Source organism: Sus scrofa, chromosome 6, assembly GCF_054392235.1.
Source record: "Sus scrofa isolate SSC_HxYL_T2T_F1_AM1 chromosome 6, Sscrofa_HxYL_maternal_Yorkshire_Landrace_v2.0, whole genome shotgun sequence".
NCBI classification, from domain to species: domain Eukaryota; kingdom Metazoa; phylum Chordata; class Mammalia; order Artiodactyla; family Suidae; genus Sus; species Sus scrofa.
In genome coordinates this window covers 111510542-111526331 of record NC_139388.1, presented here as the reverse complement: position 1 = coordinate 111526331, position 15790 = coordinate 111510542, and the positions used below count along the sequence as shown (strand labels likewise).

The 15790-nt window shown below is 34.8% G+C and overlaps 1 protein-coding gene across 2 annotated transcripts in view; it reads right to left on the bottom strand.

Annotated features, from left to right (window-relative positions):
* Positions 1–2132: 2132 nt before the first annotated feature.
* Positions 2133–15790, bottom strand: part of MIB1 (MIB E3 ubiquitin protein ligase 1) — a 126063-nt gene continuing 112405 nt past the window's right edge. For both annotated transcript variants that reach the window (XM_003356369.5, XM_084964341.1), the window contains 3 exons: positions 13994–14107; positions 12630–12730; positions 2133–9255 (listed from right to left, as the gene is read on the bottom strand). In XM_003356369.5, coding sequence (XP_003356417.1) covers positions 9115–9255; positions 12630–12730; positions 13994–14107 — 356 coding nt within the window. In that variant the 3' untranslated portion in view covers positions 2133–9114. The remainder of the gene's footprint in view (positions 9256–12629; positions 12731–13993; positions 14108–15790) is intronic.

Sequence of the window (15790 nt, the reverse complement as noted above, 5' to 3'; positions counted from 1 at the left end):
AAGGAGATCCCGCTGAATAGCATTGAGAACTATGTCTAGATACTCATGTTGCAACAGAAGAAATGGTGGGGGAAAAACTGTAATTGTAATGTATACATGTAAGGATAACCTGACCCCCTTGCTGTACAGTGGGGAAATAAAAAAATAAAATTAAAAAAAAAAAAAAAAAAAAAAGAGACAGTTCCAAATAAGCAATAACAGGATCCAGCAAATATTAGATGTGATAAAAGTATGGAGTTTCCTGGTGGCTCAGCAGGTTAGGGATCCAGCATTGTCACTGCTATGATGCAGGTTTGATCCCTGGCCCTGAAATTTCTACATGCTTCAGGCGGCAAAAAAATAGCTAGTCAAATATGACTGAAGTTTCTAGTTTAAGAAACTGGATAAAAAAGACAATACTATTATTAACACAAGTATACTGGAAATAGTCAACTTAAGGTTGGGACATACTAGGTTTGAGGTTGGGACATACCAGGTTTAAGGAGTCTGGATACCTATTAAAACATGCCCAGATTAAGTTGCAAATAAGAATCTTAGGATATAAAACTCAGAATCTTCCAAACCTATATATGGTAACTGAGCCAATGTAATGATGAGATTATTGATAGAAAATTAAAAGAAGCAGCAACATGTAAAACATCAGCATTTTCATAAACCAGGGATATCATGAACACTTTCCTCTAGAAACACTGAGAATTTTGAGCAAATTATTTCCTTTGAGATTAATCCCACACTTACATAGGAACTCCTATATAACACTTCTGTTCATCTTAGTAGATTTAAGATAACCCTGCAATGAAATCTTAGTTCTCTAAATCTACAGGTTGGGAATATATTCTCAACATGTAGAACATACATAAATACAGGCCATCTATACCTTTGGAGGTAATAATACCCCTTCCCCCAAAATATGACTATGTCCTAAGCCTTGGAACTTATGAATATGTTACGTTACATGGCAAAAGGGAATTAAAGGTGCAGGTGGAATTAAGGATGCTTATCAACTAAAATTAAAGAGGTTATCCAGATAGACCCAGTGCTATAACAAGGATCCTTAAAAGTGAAAAATCTTTAGAGGCAGAAGAGGCAATGTCAGAGTGATTTAGTGTGAGACACAACTGGCAATTGCTGGCAGAAGAAGATGAAGATGGATGAGACCAAGGAACGTGGGCCACCTCCTGCAGCTATAAAGAGCAAGGTAATGGATGCTCCCCAAGAACATCCAGAAAGGAACACAACCCTGACAACAACCTGATTTTAATCCAAGGAGACTCATGTCAGACTTCTGACCTCCAAACTTTCTATTGTGTTAAGCCACTACATTCACAGCAATTTGTCACAGTTGCAATAGGAAACTACCACAATACTCTTATACTATAACATACATATTAAGGGCATATAACCTTTCTGAACTTCAGACTTTCTTCAGTATGATTTGGCCATGGTCAGTAGTCAAAGGCTCTCTGATCTGATTGTTTCCCTATTTTCAGGGTTAATCTCACCTATAAAAGCTTTTTCCAAACTGTATGTCAATGTTCCCCTCAAGATATTAATTGGTGTTCTGTGGAAATAAAGGAGAAAGTATGATTAATAAATAGTCTTAAATAGATGAGAAATAATGTTTATACTGATTTGAAAATCTGCCTTTCAGAAAGTTGCTGTATCTCAGAGTGTGGGGACTTGGTATGAAGCGGCATTTTAAGCATGAATGCATTACATTTGGTTAAAACATCACTGCAGAGGCAGCACTGCCCAGTGCTGTCTCAGTGACATGACATCAATTCATGGACTGACTGATGGTCACTGCTCCAGGTCTTGTCTAATTTTTTCATATCATGTTTATCACTTTTTTATCCGTAAAATAAAAATAAATTTATCAACTAGTTTTGTTATAAAGAGAAAAACTATTAGTCAAATGATCATTCTTCAGCAATCAATTTACCTGAGAGATCATTTCCGGGTTCTACTTTAATCCATGCACTCATTCTATCCTATAAACTCCTATAAATGCTCTACATCTACCATTTAAAAGTTTCCATTATTAGTAAATTCAGGAAATGCTACACTGTAAGACTAACAAATAATTCTCACTCCTGTGAAGGATGAATAATACCAATGATAAAAAAGCAAAATCACATTTTCTAAAATGGCTTTATTTTCAAAACCTATACAGAGTTTCAATTTAATAAAAAATATTGCCATGAAATACCTAATTATACAGCAACAGAAATAACTCCCCAAAATACAGGTAGAGGTTATCCAAAAATAAATTCACAATTTTAAAGTTGGAATACATATGCTTTTTTCAAATAAACAATTTTAAAAGATTTTTGTTTCAGACGGTTTCCCTCTTAAACATAGGAGATATACATACGTAATTTTTTGAACTAACACAAGACCATTTTTCAGTAACTTCACAAGTGCTTCTATTAACCTAAAAAATAAAACAACCCCCAAACCCTTCAATTACTGACTTAGTCACAAAATGCTAACAAAGTCAAATAAATCATTGTTTTAAAATGTATACCTCTTGAAAATGAAATCTACATCTGAGTTGGGAAGTGTAATAAACTTTTTATAGAAGTTGAATCTTCATGACTAGTTGATCTGTTTTCTATCAAGTTTATGCTATTCAGACTACTTTCACAATATCTCTTCATCCTGAAAGAATACGAGGTGTTATAATAGGAAAAGCTTCTTTGGCCCTAGAGATATAGAGGTACCTTAAATGTAAACAACTGCAATGAGAGCCTTCCTTCTAGATGCAGGCACCTACGTCTTATATAGAATTGGAGATGTTTTTTCTTGTTTCTCAAAGACGTGATAATTTCCTTCCCAATAATAAAAGATTTGATATATGAGATTTGTTTTCAAATGCTGCAAGAATCAAAATTCATGTATACATCTATAAAGAACATTTTCAAAAGATCAGAGAAAAGCATTATATAATATCACAGGCTTTATTAATGGTAAATGCATTCATTTTTAAAAGCTTAGCTCTTGCTACGCATTCTTTAAACAAAAGCTAATAAGCAAGAATCATTTGTCATACAAAAACTATACTCACAAACAAGACTTTAAACCTAATTAAGTGAAAGCTAAAAAACACTAGAAAAATACAAAGCAAAACAAAGCTGTAAGTCAATTAAACCACCTTCTATCGCTGAATATACAGCATTCAGAAGGACACAAGCATACTGAACGTAATAAGAGTATTGATTGGGGGGATTCGGTCTAAGTAAGACTACCATTTAAAATGTCATGCACTTCGTGATTCTGGTTACTCATTAACCAAATCACTTGAACAAAAGGTCTTCTTCTTCTTTTTTTTTTTTTTTTTTCATTTGAGAGGAAGACAATCTGTGTTTACCAAACAGATTCTCCTTTTATACTAAAATAGTAAACTGTATGAACTCTAGCTCCTCTTTCCAGATGCTACTTATACATGACTTTTCATAATGACTTAACAAGTACTTTCCTGGTAACAGTGTCATGGCCATAAATAACCCATTTAAAAAAAAAAAAAAAAAAAACAAATTTCAAGTGCAAATCTAAGGAAACTTCCTTTAAAGAAAGAATTACCCAAACCCAGCACACAAGCAGTATCATTATTACAACACAAGTAACACAACTTATGAATGTGTGTGTAATGATAAACACACACTAAAGACCACCTTCTGTAAAGTTTTAGTAGTGTTGCCAAGTTTATAATTCTTTCAAGGCACTGAAGAATTATGTAGATGAATTTTCCAAAATATAATTAACAATTGCTTAAACTCTTAAAAAGCCCTGAGTCAGAACTTTCAATAGCTTCCTGAAATTACAGATTTCAGACAAAATGGCACATTTATTTTACAGAAAATCACAACACCATTTTGCTTTTGGGAAGAAGTCATGTTTATGAAACAGAATTAAGTAGACTTCACAAAAAAAGTAAAATATTCAGCAATATTATCTTTCTTATACATTTTGTAAGCATCATTGTAACTTGTAGTTACAGATTTAGGCACCAAATTGATGTGGGAAGTCACCTTTCTTGTAATACTAGCTTCCTCAACAAGATAATCACAACTTCAACCTCAGATTCCCATCTCCTTCTTAGCTCACAAATATGAACGCATGCTGGAAAAGTAATACTCTGACAGAAAAGGAGGGAGATAGAAAATGCTGATGTAGCAACTTACAATTTTTCATTCATCAGTTCTACTATCTAGTTTATATTTTCATACTCTAGTTTCACCAACTACTGACCATTTATCAGCAAATTGAGGCTCAATCTAAAAAATTTTCCCTCTCACTGTAGCAAAGCAATGTACACATGACACAGTATTAAATAGTTTTTCCTCAAATTTAATGTTTTAAAGAAGTACAGCTATAATTATTAATACTGTATAGCTTTATATAAATGTTAAAGTTCCAAGGCTATATACGATTATCAAGTAATTATCAGTAAGCATTCCTATCATAATATTCAAGCAAATAAAATAGGTCACTTTTTGAGAGAAAAAAAATATTTGAAACAGTTACAAGCAGACTTAAAGACAAGTAACATTTTCAACAAGGCACACATAATTTGTGAAGATCTGCTACTTTTCCAATTTAGTACAAATTCAGAGTTAACCTAATTCTAATGTTAAAAACATGTTTCTTCCCTCTGGCTCAAAATGAAATAACAAGCTCTTCTAATCAATAGATATTTGAAATCCACTCAATTATGACTGAAGATAACTGGGAGGGAGGGAAGAAATTCTATCTCCTTCAAATTTTAGGAACTTGATGTTTACCATAACTTCAGATCTTGCAACACAAACACTGGAGATATTCAGGTGTTTCTTGTTTTACATTTAATCAAAATTCTATTCCTCCCGGCAGAAGAGAAAGAGGGGGATTGTTGCTTAACAGGTATAGAGTTTCAAGTTTTCAAGGATGAGAAAGTTCTAGAGATGTTTCACAACAATGTGAATAGACTTACATCATCAACTGTACACTTAAAACTGGTTAAGATGGTAAATTTCATGTTATGTGTTTTTACCACAATAAAAAAATGCAAAATATTCTATTCCAAAATTCAATTTTTACAGAAATTATTCCTATAAAATATTTTAGATGCTCTGAGAAGATAAGTGCTTTTCTTTTTGGATTTTGTTTTTAAGCAAGCTATAAGCAAGTCTAATTATAGACTTATTAAAGTCCATAATTTCCAAAGCAATTGTCAATTAAACTACACTAAAAACTGGCTGAAAGACCCTTTATCCAATTAAGTCTACTCTCTACATTTACCACATTAATAAAATAGACATGACCTCTTCTCTAAACTCAAAACCTGATTTTTATTCTGCAATCCCTACTGTCCTCCCTGTGCAATCTCATCACCAATTCTCCTAGTTCATAAGTTTAAATAATTTCTTGTCCAAAAGGGCCCCAAATTCATAATAAATAACAGTAATTGGGCAACACATAACTAGAGAGTCTATTTCTACTATGTAAAAATGACCCAGCAAGCTTTTAAATTTGAATTGGACCTAAACCTTAAGCAGCATGCATTGCAATATGTTAAAATGCTCTCATAGGCTGAAGCCATCAAAGTTATAAATTTAAGAAAGTTATTTTCAACATTATCAATTAACTTTATGCCTCAGTAGCTAGACGGCCAATTTGCAATGTTTAAAATTACAAACAACCAAGCATAATTTGGCCAGCTAAACTAAAACACATGTGTAATATAATATTCCTATACTAATACAAAATGATCTTCTCTTGGAAAACTTTCTTGCTCCCAACAAAATTAAATATCTAAGTATATAGTATAAGCAGTAAGAATGTTAAAGTATGTGAAGAAAAACTACTAGAATAGCACCATCTGGTAGGTTGTATGTATGTTCTGGGTAACAAAGCTGACAACGTTAGTTAGAAGAATAAAAAAGAGAAAATGTGGTAGGAGTCAGGGGGTACAGAGAGGGACTCTGAATACTATCAATGACAATTCCTCCAAGTATTAGGAAGATATGTTATCAGGATCTTTAGATGCCTTCTTTTTGAAGGGATCACTTCAAATATCCAATGGTTGCATGATAAATTCTGCACGTGCCAAAACCCTGACAATTTTTTCAATGTTGTGTATCTAGCCTCCCACGCTCAATAAATGTTTTTTTTTTCTATGAATGAATGTAATTTTTAAGTAATTCTAGGAAAAGCAAAAACTCTTTTGAGGCACAAGATAAAGAGATGATAATGACAAGGAAACATCCTAATTGGGAAAGCACTGCTGAGACATATAATAAGAGGTAGCAGTTTCAGTTAGAGGAAATTCACTTAAACAAGTTCTTTTTTTTTTTTTTTTTTTGTCTTTTGTCTTTTTGTTGTTGTTGTTGTTGTTTAAACAAGTTCTTAATCTTATTCTCTCACAAACCTGCCAAAAAAATTTAAAATAATTTTTCAAGGGCTTGAAAACATCAACAGAGAATCATTTTCTATTCACTTAAACAAATTTCAAAGTGGTACAAACAAAGGCAATCCACAAGCACACAGCACTACATTTATAGTGACTTTGACTTCTGCAATAGTCTATGTTATTAATTCTTTTATTTTTTATTTTTTTAGGGCCACACCTGCGGCATATGGAAGTTCCCAGGCTAAGGGTTGAATCTGAGCTGCAGCTGCCAGCCTACACCACAACCACAGCAACGCCGGATCCTTAACCCACTGAGTAAGGCCAGGGATTGAACCTGCATCCGCATGGGTAACAGTCAGATTCTTTTCTGCTGAGCCATGACGGGAACTCCTATACGGAGGGAATACACTAGTCTGGAAGATGAAATTGCCTTTTAGGGATACAACTTTAAGCACTGCAGCACAGAAGACAAACAACAAGGGTCTGAGTGAGGCAGAACTCTTGACCATACAATACTCTGGTTGGCCAAACTATGCATGAAGCAGCCAGAGGCTCGCTCTTCACAAGCTGATCTAGCGGAGAAGAGATGGGCAGCCTATGGCACAGGAAGAAAAGGAAAATCCTGACTTACACTGTTTTCAAATATGAAAGAAAATCGTCTGTTCCTTTATGTCAACATCATCAGACAGATGTTCCATCTTTTTATAACTTTAAAATATGGCTTAAAAAAACAGCCCCAGTGGCCCCTTATTACATAACTGAGTAGAGTCGATACAAATTTTCAAATTTAAAATTTGTGAAAACTTTTAAGTTAATCAGCTAAGCACAAATATGGAATTACTGAGATTATACAGTCAACCACCAAAGCACACCATTGTTTTCACTAGGACTTGCAAAGCCAGCTGCCATTAAATAGCTAGAAAAATAATGTTTTGAGAGCTAGAAACTTTGTACTTTCAAATTTAGTTCTTGGAGCAGAAAAACTGAAGTAAGAACCAGATTCAAAGGAGAGGGGAAAAACTACAAAAAAAGATAACCACCCTGGAGCTCCCACTGTGGCACAACAGGATCGGAGGCATCTTGGGAACACTGGGACGCAGGTTCTATCCCCAGCCCAGCCCAGTGGGTTAAGGATCCCGCATTGCCACGGCTGAGGCTTAGGTCATGACTGCGGCTTGGATCTGATCTCTGGCCCAGGAGTTTCATTTGCTGTAGGGCAGCCAAAAATGAAGTGGGTAAGAGAAAAGGTAACTATTCTTAGGAGTAAACTTAGATAGTATGTAATAGATACTATTGTAAACAGCTGATACTTCTATAACCTGGAAGTTATGAACCCTAAAACACTTATTTATGTGTATATTCATCCTAGATGCTGAAAGATTACTCATTCAAAGGAGGAAAAAAAATCATCAGATGTCCTAGAGTCAAAGATTGAGTTAAAAAAAAAAAAAAAAAAACACAGGTAAGCAGACATATTTCTGTAAATGTCCTAGTCATTCTTTCTAAACTTATTTACCAACAGTTATTTACTACATCTTGGATATTGCTGGAAGTTAAAATAATAATCTTCATCATTAAGTATAAAGAGAGACTGTTTTCTTCATAGTAAGAATCTGAGAGATAGTATCTGAGAGATAATGGGAGTGACGCCTATGATGAAAGTAGAATCAGTAATGCTGGCAAAATGAACAGATACTGCAGACAGACCACCACTGCCTGAGGACAGTGCATGACCCTCCTCAGGTCCCTGGGCACCACTACTTAGCACATTAGAAAAGCTAAATGGAACCTCAGAGGCCCAAAGAGGGCAGTATCATTTCACTGGTCAGATCAAGTCTGGATAAGTAACCACAGGGGAAACTGAGGCACATTTTTCACAGACTTTTTCTTTTTTAAAGCTGGCTGAACAAAACACTGTATAAATTAAGAAAAGCAACTGGTAATGGTCAGTTAATAGGTACTATTTTATTGGATAATTCCCCCCCCTTCCCTGTCAGTTCCCCACTATGACTGCTTATTTTTCCTTTTCATGCCTATCAGTCATTCTGAAACTGGCAATTAGATTCAAGTTAAATAATTTTCCTCTGAATCCAGAAAATAAGTTAAATGCAAAGTCATTATTCTCTCATTCTGTTACCATTAACTCTAAGAATTCAGAACCAATCATTTGGATACTTCATGTTACCTTAAAAAAAGAATCCTCTTTTCAGTATTCCCTAAACCATGCAGAACATGTACTATCATTTTATCATTAATATATGTGACATAATGGTTTGACTTGCCCTTTTCATTTGATACATGATTTTTTTGAGTATCTCTGTCAATTCACTGTGTGAAATCATGATAAACTGAAGGATGATCATAAGAAAGTGAATCTTTTGAGGGCTAACTAACATAAGCTGTAAGAGAAAATTCAGTATAAATAAAAAATAACAGGAGATCCTTAAAGGAGTTTTTCCCCCAGAAGTCAAAGGTAAATTATCTATGAATTACATGGATTTGATGTTTCAAACTGAAAGGGAAAAAAAAACAAAAAACACAGCTTCAAATACTGTTTCATAGAGTTTTTTGTTGCTGTTCTGGTACATTTACAGTCTTATTACACTCTAGTAAAGAAACTATGATATTAAAAATTAATTCATTGGAACATCCAACTAGCTGAAAAGCTCACTAAGATCTCATGACCAAATACTTTAGCTAACAAAACACACCAAGTTTTTTAGTTAATACAAAAGTATTCTTCGTTCAATAGCCTTTCGACAAATAGGACATTCACTCATTCGGTCTCCACAGAGCTGGCATGTTCCGTGGCCACATAGGAAAATCATATTCTTCAGACGATCCAAACACACAGGGCACATTGTCTGGAATATGAGATAACAACATAATAAATGCTGAGACATTTTCTATTTCAAAAGTGTATGTGACAATTTTGTAACATCATTAATTTTGTTGCTTTAGTCAAATAATCTATTGCTTTAAAATTTTTAAATAGTTCCAATATCCTTATAAAACAAAAATATTGGCTGCACTGTCAGGTCAGTAGAAAAAGTACTACATAAAATAAATATTACAAAAAGCAAATAGTGAATAAAATTTAGAATGTAAATGCTAAAATCTAATAGGAAATGGATGAAAATAGCCCCATTCAGTCTGAAACAGATTCTCCAACTCTAGGTACTCTATGCATGCTCTTTTTGTATGAAAATAACACAACGTACCCAGGGAAGCAGTGAGGAAATCCTGTTAAGAACCAAGCACTACGCTACATGGGATACAATCTCAGTCCTAAATCACTCCCACTTCAGGCTTAAGGAAGTTAAAAACTTCCCAAGGCAACTCACAGTGTGAACTCAGGTCCACGAGGCCCCAGAGCTCTTGCTTGTAAACCTGATGCTGCCCTGCACTGCTGTCAATGTAGACCCCTTAATTAACCTTAGTTACATATTGATAAAGACTTTTTCATCTTGGAAGAATACAGCTGTATAGTTCTGTGAAATTTTCTAGAAAATCACATATTTACTTATAAACTGTATTTTAACATTTATAAAAACCTTTTACCTTAATATATCATAACACTTCATTCTGAATTATACTTTTCCCAAATAACAGAGAAATGAAATAAACAAGAATGTCCAGATAAATAAACCAGGCCTAAAGCCTATATAAAAATGTAGCTACCAATTTTGACAATACCAGAAATCATTGCGAAGAAAACAGAAAAAAGGAACTGCAGTCTAACATGCTAGCTCCATTCTTCCAAAGTAATTTTCACATTTAATCTTAAAGTTTTGAGAAGCAAAACTATAGAAAAATCATGTTTTAATTTTAAGAAGCCAAAGAAGCTTATTAAAATAGTTTCTTTTCCATTAAACTTTCAAGAGGTCTCTAACTTTCACTACAGTTAATTAATAATTCTTAGTTCCAAAAGTAAACACATCTCAGCAGCCCAGGTTAAGTTACTTTAGATTAATATATTCTTAATAGTACATAAAATTAGCTTTTGTCTTTTAAAGAGACATTGAGGTAATAGAAAGATTAGAGTTTTAAAACTTAAAAAGAGTTATTCAGATGCTTTCTCTGGGTGACCCTGAAGGGGTCCCTGAAAGAATTTCCAACATTCCACAGAAAATGAGTTTTAACTGTTTAAATACTTTAGTGATGAAATATGGTAATGAAGATTATTTAAGAAAGAAAAACTTCTTTCAAATGGTAAACTTTGGACAAAGGTAGGGCTGAATTATTCTTTTACGATCCTATTTTATAATGCTCAATAAATGTCATTATTCACTATAAGAACAATTCTAATTCACAATTATGAGACAAAAAAAGCTCTTCACAGAAGATGTGTCCAAAAATCAGTTTTATCCTTCTCTAAGTATCTTATGGAAATTGAACTGAGATTCTAAGGGGCTTCAAAATTTTAAAACATCGGAGTTCCCATCACGGCTCAGTGGAAACGAATCTGACTGGTATCCATGAGGACTCAGGTTCGATCCCTGGCCTTGCTCAGCAGGTTAATGATCTGGCATTGCCATGAGCTATGGTATAGGCCAGCAGCTACAGATCTGATTTGATCTGGGAACCTCCATATGTCTTGGTGCAGCCCAAAAAAGACCCCCCCCCAATTTTTTTATACATATCAGATGAGCTAAATATGTTTCTACATTAAGAACTTATAAATCTATCTTTATCTTTACTTACTACACAACAAGTATTACAAGATGCTGGATTTCAGAAGAAAAACTGGCCTAATCGTAGTTTTCATCACTTCAGATGGGTATTTAAATTCCTATTAAATATATGCAATTAATTCTAAATGAATTATCCCAAAGATCATTAGTTATCCTGGGCCACTATCTATTGATTATTTTACTTCCCTATAAATCCAGATAGAAAAGACAAGGGCATGACTCTAACAACTGCACAGCAACACTGATGTGACTGCCACACTAAGAAGTAACACCCTCTGCTGCTCAATTCTTTGAATTAATTGCTGGGTCAAATGGTAAGATAAGGGGGAAAAAAGACTTTCTTATGTTCCATATAGCTATGAGTTTTAGGTAACTTCTTTATTTTAATGCCATTTTGATTAAATATTAAGTAGCTATAAAGAAGTACTTCTTTGATATGTATACCATACAGAGAACAATATAACCACTACTCAGTGTAAAGCATGGAATTCCACCCGTGCTTTTGAGGCCCCTCGGTATGAACTCTTCCATCCTTCCCTGATAACCACTGTTCTGAATTGTGTTCATTTCTCTTTTCCTTGCTTTTCTTTATGGGTGTATGGGGGTGTGTGTGTGTGTGTGTGTGTGTGTGTGTATCCTTTTCTCCTTGTTATTGAAATATCACATCTATACAGAAATGTGCACAAATCATAAGTATACAATGTAATAAACACTCACAAACTGATCAAATGCATGTAATCAACTTAGATCATGAAAAAAAGAGTTATCAGTACTCTTAAAACTTCTTATGCCCCCTCCCAGCCACCCCAGCCAAAAATACTCTCCTTGATTTTAAATACCATCTGTGTGATTATTTTTTCCAAGGTTGCATCCCCAAATATATCCTTTGTAGGTTTGTTTGTTTGTTTTGGTTTTATTGCTTTTTAGGGCTGCACCCGGGATATGGAAATTCCCAGGCTAGGGGTCAAATCAGAGCTGTAGCTGCTGGCCTACACCACAGCCACAGCAACACCAGATCTGAGTCGCGTCTGCAACCTACACCACAGATCATGGCAGTGCTGGATCCTTAACTCACCGAGCAGGCCAGGGATCAAACCTGGGTCCTCATGGATGCTAGTCAGATTCATTAACTGCTGAGCCACAATGGGAACTACCTTTTTAGGTTTATGAAATGATGACAAACTATTCAAGTGTTTTTACTCATATATATTCTCACTAGCATTGTAAGAGTTACGGCTGCTACGTGTTCTGCCTAAACACTTGACATTGACAGTTTCTAACATTTTTCCCCTCAATCTGATAGGTGGAAAAAGATACATCATTGTAGTTTACCATTTTTTCATGTTGCATATTGGTCATTGGTGTGTTTCCTATTTTGTAAAGGGGCTATTGAAATCTTCTAATAAGATTTTGCCTATTGCAAATATACAAATACTACAAATGATGCACTAGTATGATACATGCTCACTACATAAAACACTAGTACTTTTACAGAAAAATACCATTCTTTGAATCATTGTTCACCATGAAGAAATCGCTGTTACCTGCTCTTTAATGTCCTGTAATTGTTGCTGCAGCTTCTGCACGTCTGCGTTGACATTGGTGTTATCCTTATCCTTTTGTAACACTGGAATATTTCCACTTGCTATAATACAGATAAAGAATCTTAATGCTTTGACTGTTTTGAAAGAATGGCTTTTTAATTTCTAAAATTAATGGTTTTATTTATTAAAAAGACAAGACTATTATTATTAAATTTTTTCCCACATGTGGACAACAGATATGGCAGCGACATTAATGTTATATGCCGTCATTTATAATCTTCAAAAAGGAACAGGTTTATCTATTAACTTCTAATTACACTAAGCTCAGCTAGACAATAACCTCCAGGCAGACTTTTGGGTTTTCCAAGGCTCTCCCTGTTGTTACTGATCTGAGATTAGGAACTCCACAAAAGAAAGCTCATGATCTCCTGAATGAAGAAAAAATTTTTATTTCACTTTTCCTACTTTCTAGATTCCTGGTCTTTTACTCCAGCTAATCTGTCCCTGGGATTTTTATTCTGCCCTGTTGTGATAATGACAAGAAGGCCCGGGTGCAAATGGCTGCACTAATGTTCTTCCTCATCCAAACAAAGAAATCAAAGAGACCAACCAGCTTATGTCTAGTGCAAAGATGAAAAGTATTTTCACAAAGCTGTACTACAGCTGACCATTGAACAACTCAAGGGTAAATCAACAACCACTTATAGTTGGTCCTCCATAGCCACTATTTCTCCACATTCCCTGGTTCAACCAACTGCGGACCATGTAATCCTATAGCATTTACTACAGAAAAATATCTGAGTATAAGTGGGCCCTCGCAATTCAAACTGCCTTGTTCAAGGGTCAACTACACTGAAAAGGTTGAAGGTAAATAATTGCTTTTCATCTTTCCACTTGTTCACTTGGTTACATTTCAGTTTATCTACAGTTAGTCTGTCACAAATAATTCCTGTTCCATAAAATACTCAAACACATCAACAGGTAAACCTGTTACATAAAGGAATGAGGTTAACACTTGCATAATCTGAAAATAATAATATACAATATGATGTCTTCCTCCACTAAATTTCATCTTAAAAAGAGCCAGCAAATTTAGTTAGGTAAGAATGCAATAATACTCTTTATATCATACACGGAGGTTTCTTAAAAGCCTAATGTTTAAAGTTCTATAATCATACTTCAAGATAGAAAAATATAATTTCATGTTTCTTATTATATAACAAGAACAAAACCCTACCTATTCCTTGTAGATTCAGGACACATACCTTATGTTTTGCAAGGAGACACTGTACTATGAGAAAAGATATCCATGAAAGTCCCAACAAGAAAGCAAAATAAGAAAATACTTAAGAAAACGCACTTACAAATGTCATCAGTGGCATCCTCTGAGCTCTTCCCTCCACAACACATGATGAAGGGCACTCTTCGTTCAACTACTGCGCGACACTGCACACACTTTTTCATCAGGCTAGCACAGTCTGGAAACAGCAAGAGGACACGTCTCACAAAAGAGGACATGAATAGGGTCGCCTTCCTCGGCTCATTTTTCGTAACTCAAATTTAACACTAAAATAAACATTAGGTAAGTTATATCAATAACATAATTCTATCTCCTTAAAAAATGTTATCAATTTAAGAGTGTAATTTTTCATTGGTAGCCTCTAGATTAGCCCATCATTATGGAAATAAAGACACTTTCTATTACACTGGAATAAACTGTGAGGGGGGTTCTAAGTTTTTAAAAAAATATGTAACAAATATTTCAAGATCTTAATGCTTGAGAAAAAAGGAGGGAGATATCCTTTACAAATTTAACTACTCCAAGATTTAGAAGGGTGCTTACATGAAACTTTGAATAATTTCCTTTCTACCAAATTGATGTAATCTAACAAGGAAATTGCTAAGTGACTGCTTTTTTAATGCAGTAGTCAGGAAAATACCAAAAAAATTATCACATGGACTCTTTCTAATACTTACATATCAGTAGATTGCTTCCCTATTCCAAGAAAAAATATCAGGCACAAATCTATGTTCTGGATTATTAATATTACATCTAAAGTTATTAATTAATTATAAAATTGGAGTTCCCATTGTGGCTCAGAGGAAATGAATCTGACTAGCATCCATGAGGACATGGGTTCGATCCCTGGCCTAACTCAGTGGGTTAAGGATCCAGCGTTGCTGTGGCCGTGGCGTAGGCCAGCAGGTACAGCTCCAATTCAATCCCTAGCCTGGAAACCTCCATGTGCCACCAGTGCAGCCCTAAAATGACAACAACAACAACAACAAATTATAAAATAACACCTAGCAGGAATTTCCATTGTGGCTCAGCAGGTTAAGAACCCAACTAGAATCCATGAGGACATGGGTCTGATCCCTGGCCTCACTCAGGGGGTTAAGAATCCAGTGTTGCTGTGAGCTGCAGCATAGGTTGCAAATGCAGCTCGGATCTGGCATTGCTGTGGCTGTGGCATAGGCCAGCAGCTGCAACTCCAATTCGACCCCCAGCCTGGGAACCTTCTGTACGTTGCAGGCACTAAAAAGAGTAATAATAAAATAACACTCCTAGTGCCCAACATTCTTCCCCATTAGCATTTATTATGAAAGTTTACTCCATATCTTAGGCTATGTGCCAAGTATTTTAGTCATTTCAAAAACAGGAAAAATAACAAAACTGTGGCAAGCTATCTTGTAACAAGATAATATGCCTTAACAAAGCACAAAAGCACTGCCATGGTCAAGGGGATCATATATTCCCAACAGTATTTACACCAGTTAGCCAGAGAATTGTCGTCAAAGCTGATTTTGTGCTGAGGCCTAAAAAGAAATGTTCTGATGCTGGCTTAGGCAAGAAGCACTAGGTAGGAGCTAATATTAGTAGATATCTAGTCTGGAATTTGTCTTCAATCTGAGCATAGATCTTTCTTTCCTTGAATTTAAAGGATTAATTTCATTGCCTGAGTATATACTATGTAACCATAATTATTTTGAATTCTTTTAACTATTAAGTTAGGTTGTCACATTGTTCACATAAAATCTTTCTTCAGCCCTTCAAAAGGGATACAATTTCTCCTTCTGAGCTGTTAAGGAACCTTACTCTCTCTCTTTTTTTTTTTTTTTTTTTTTTTGTCTTTTTAGGGCCGCGCCCGAGACACATGGAC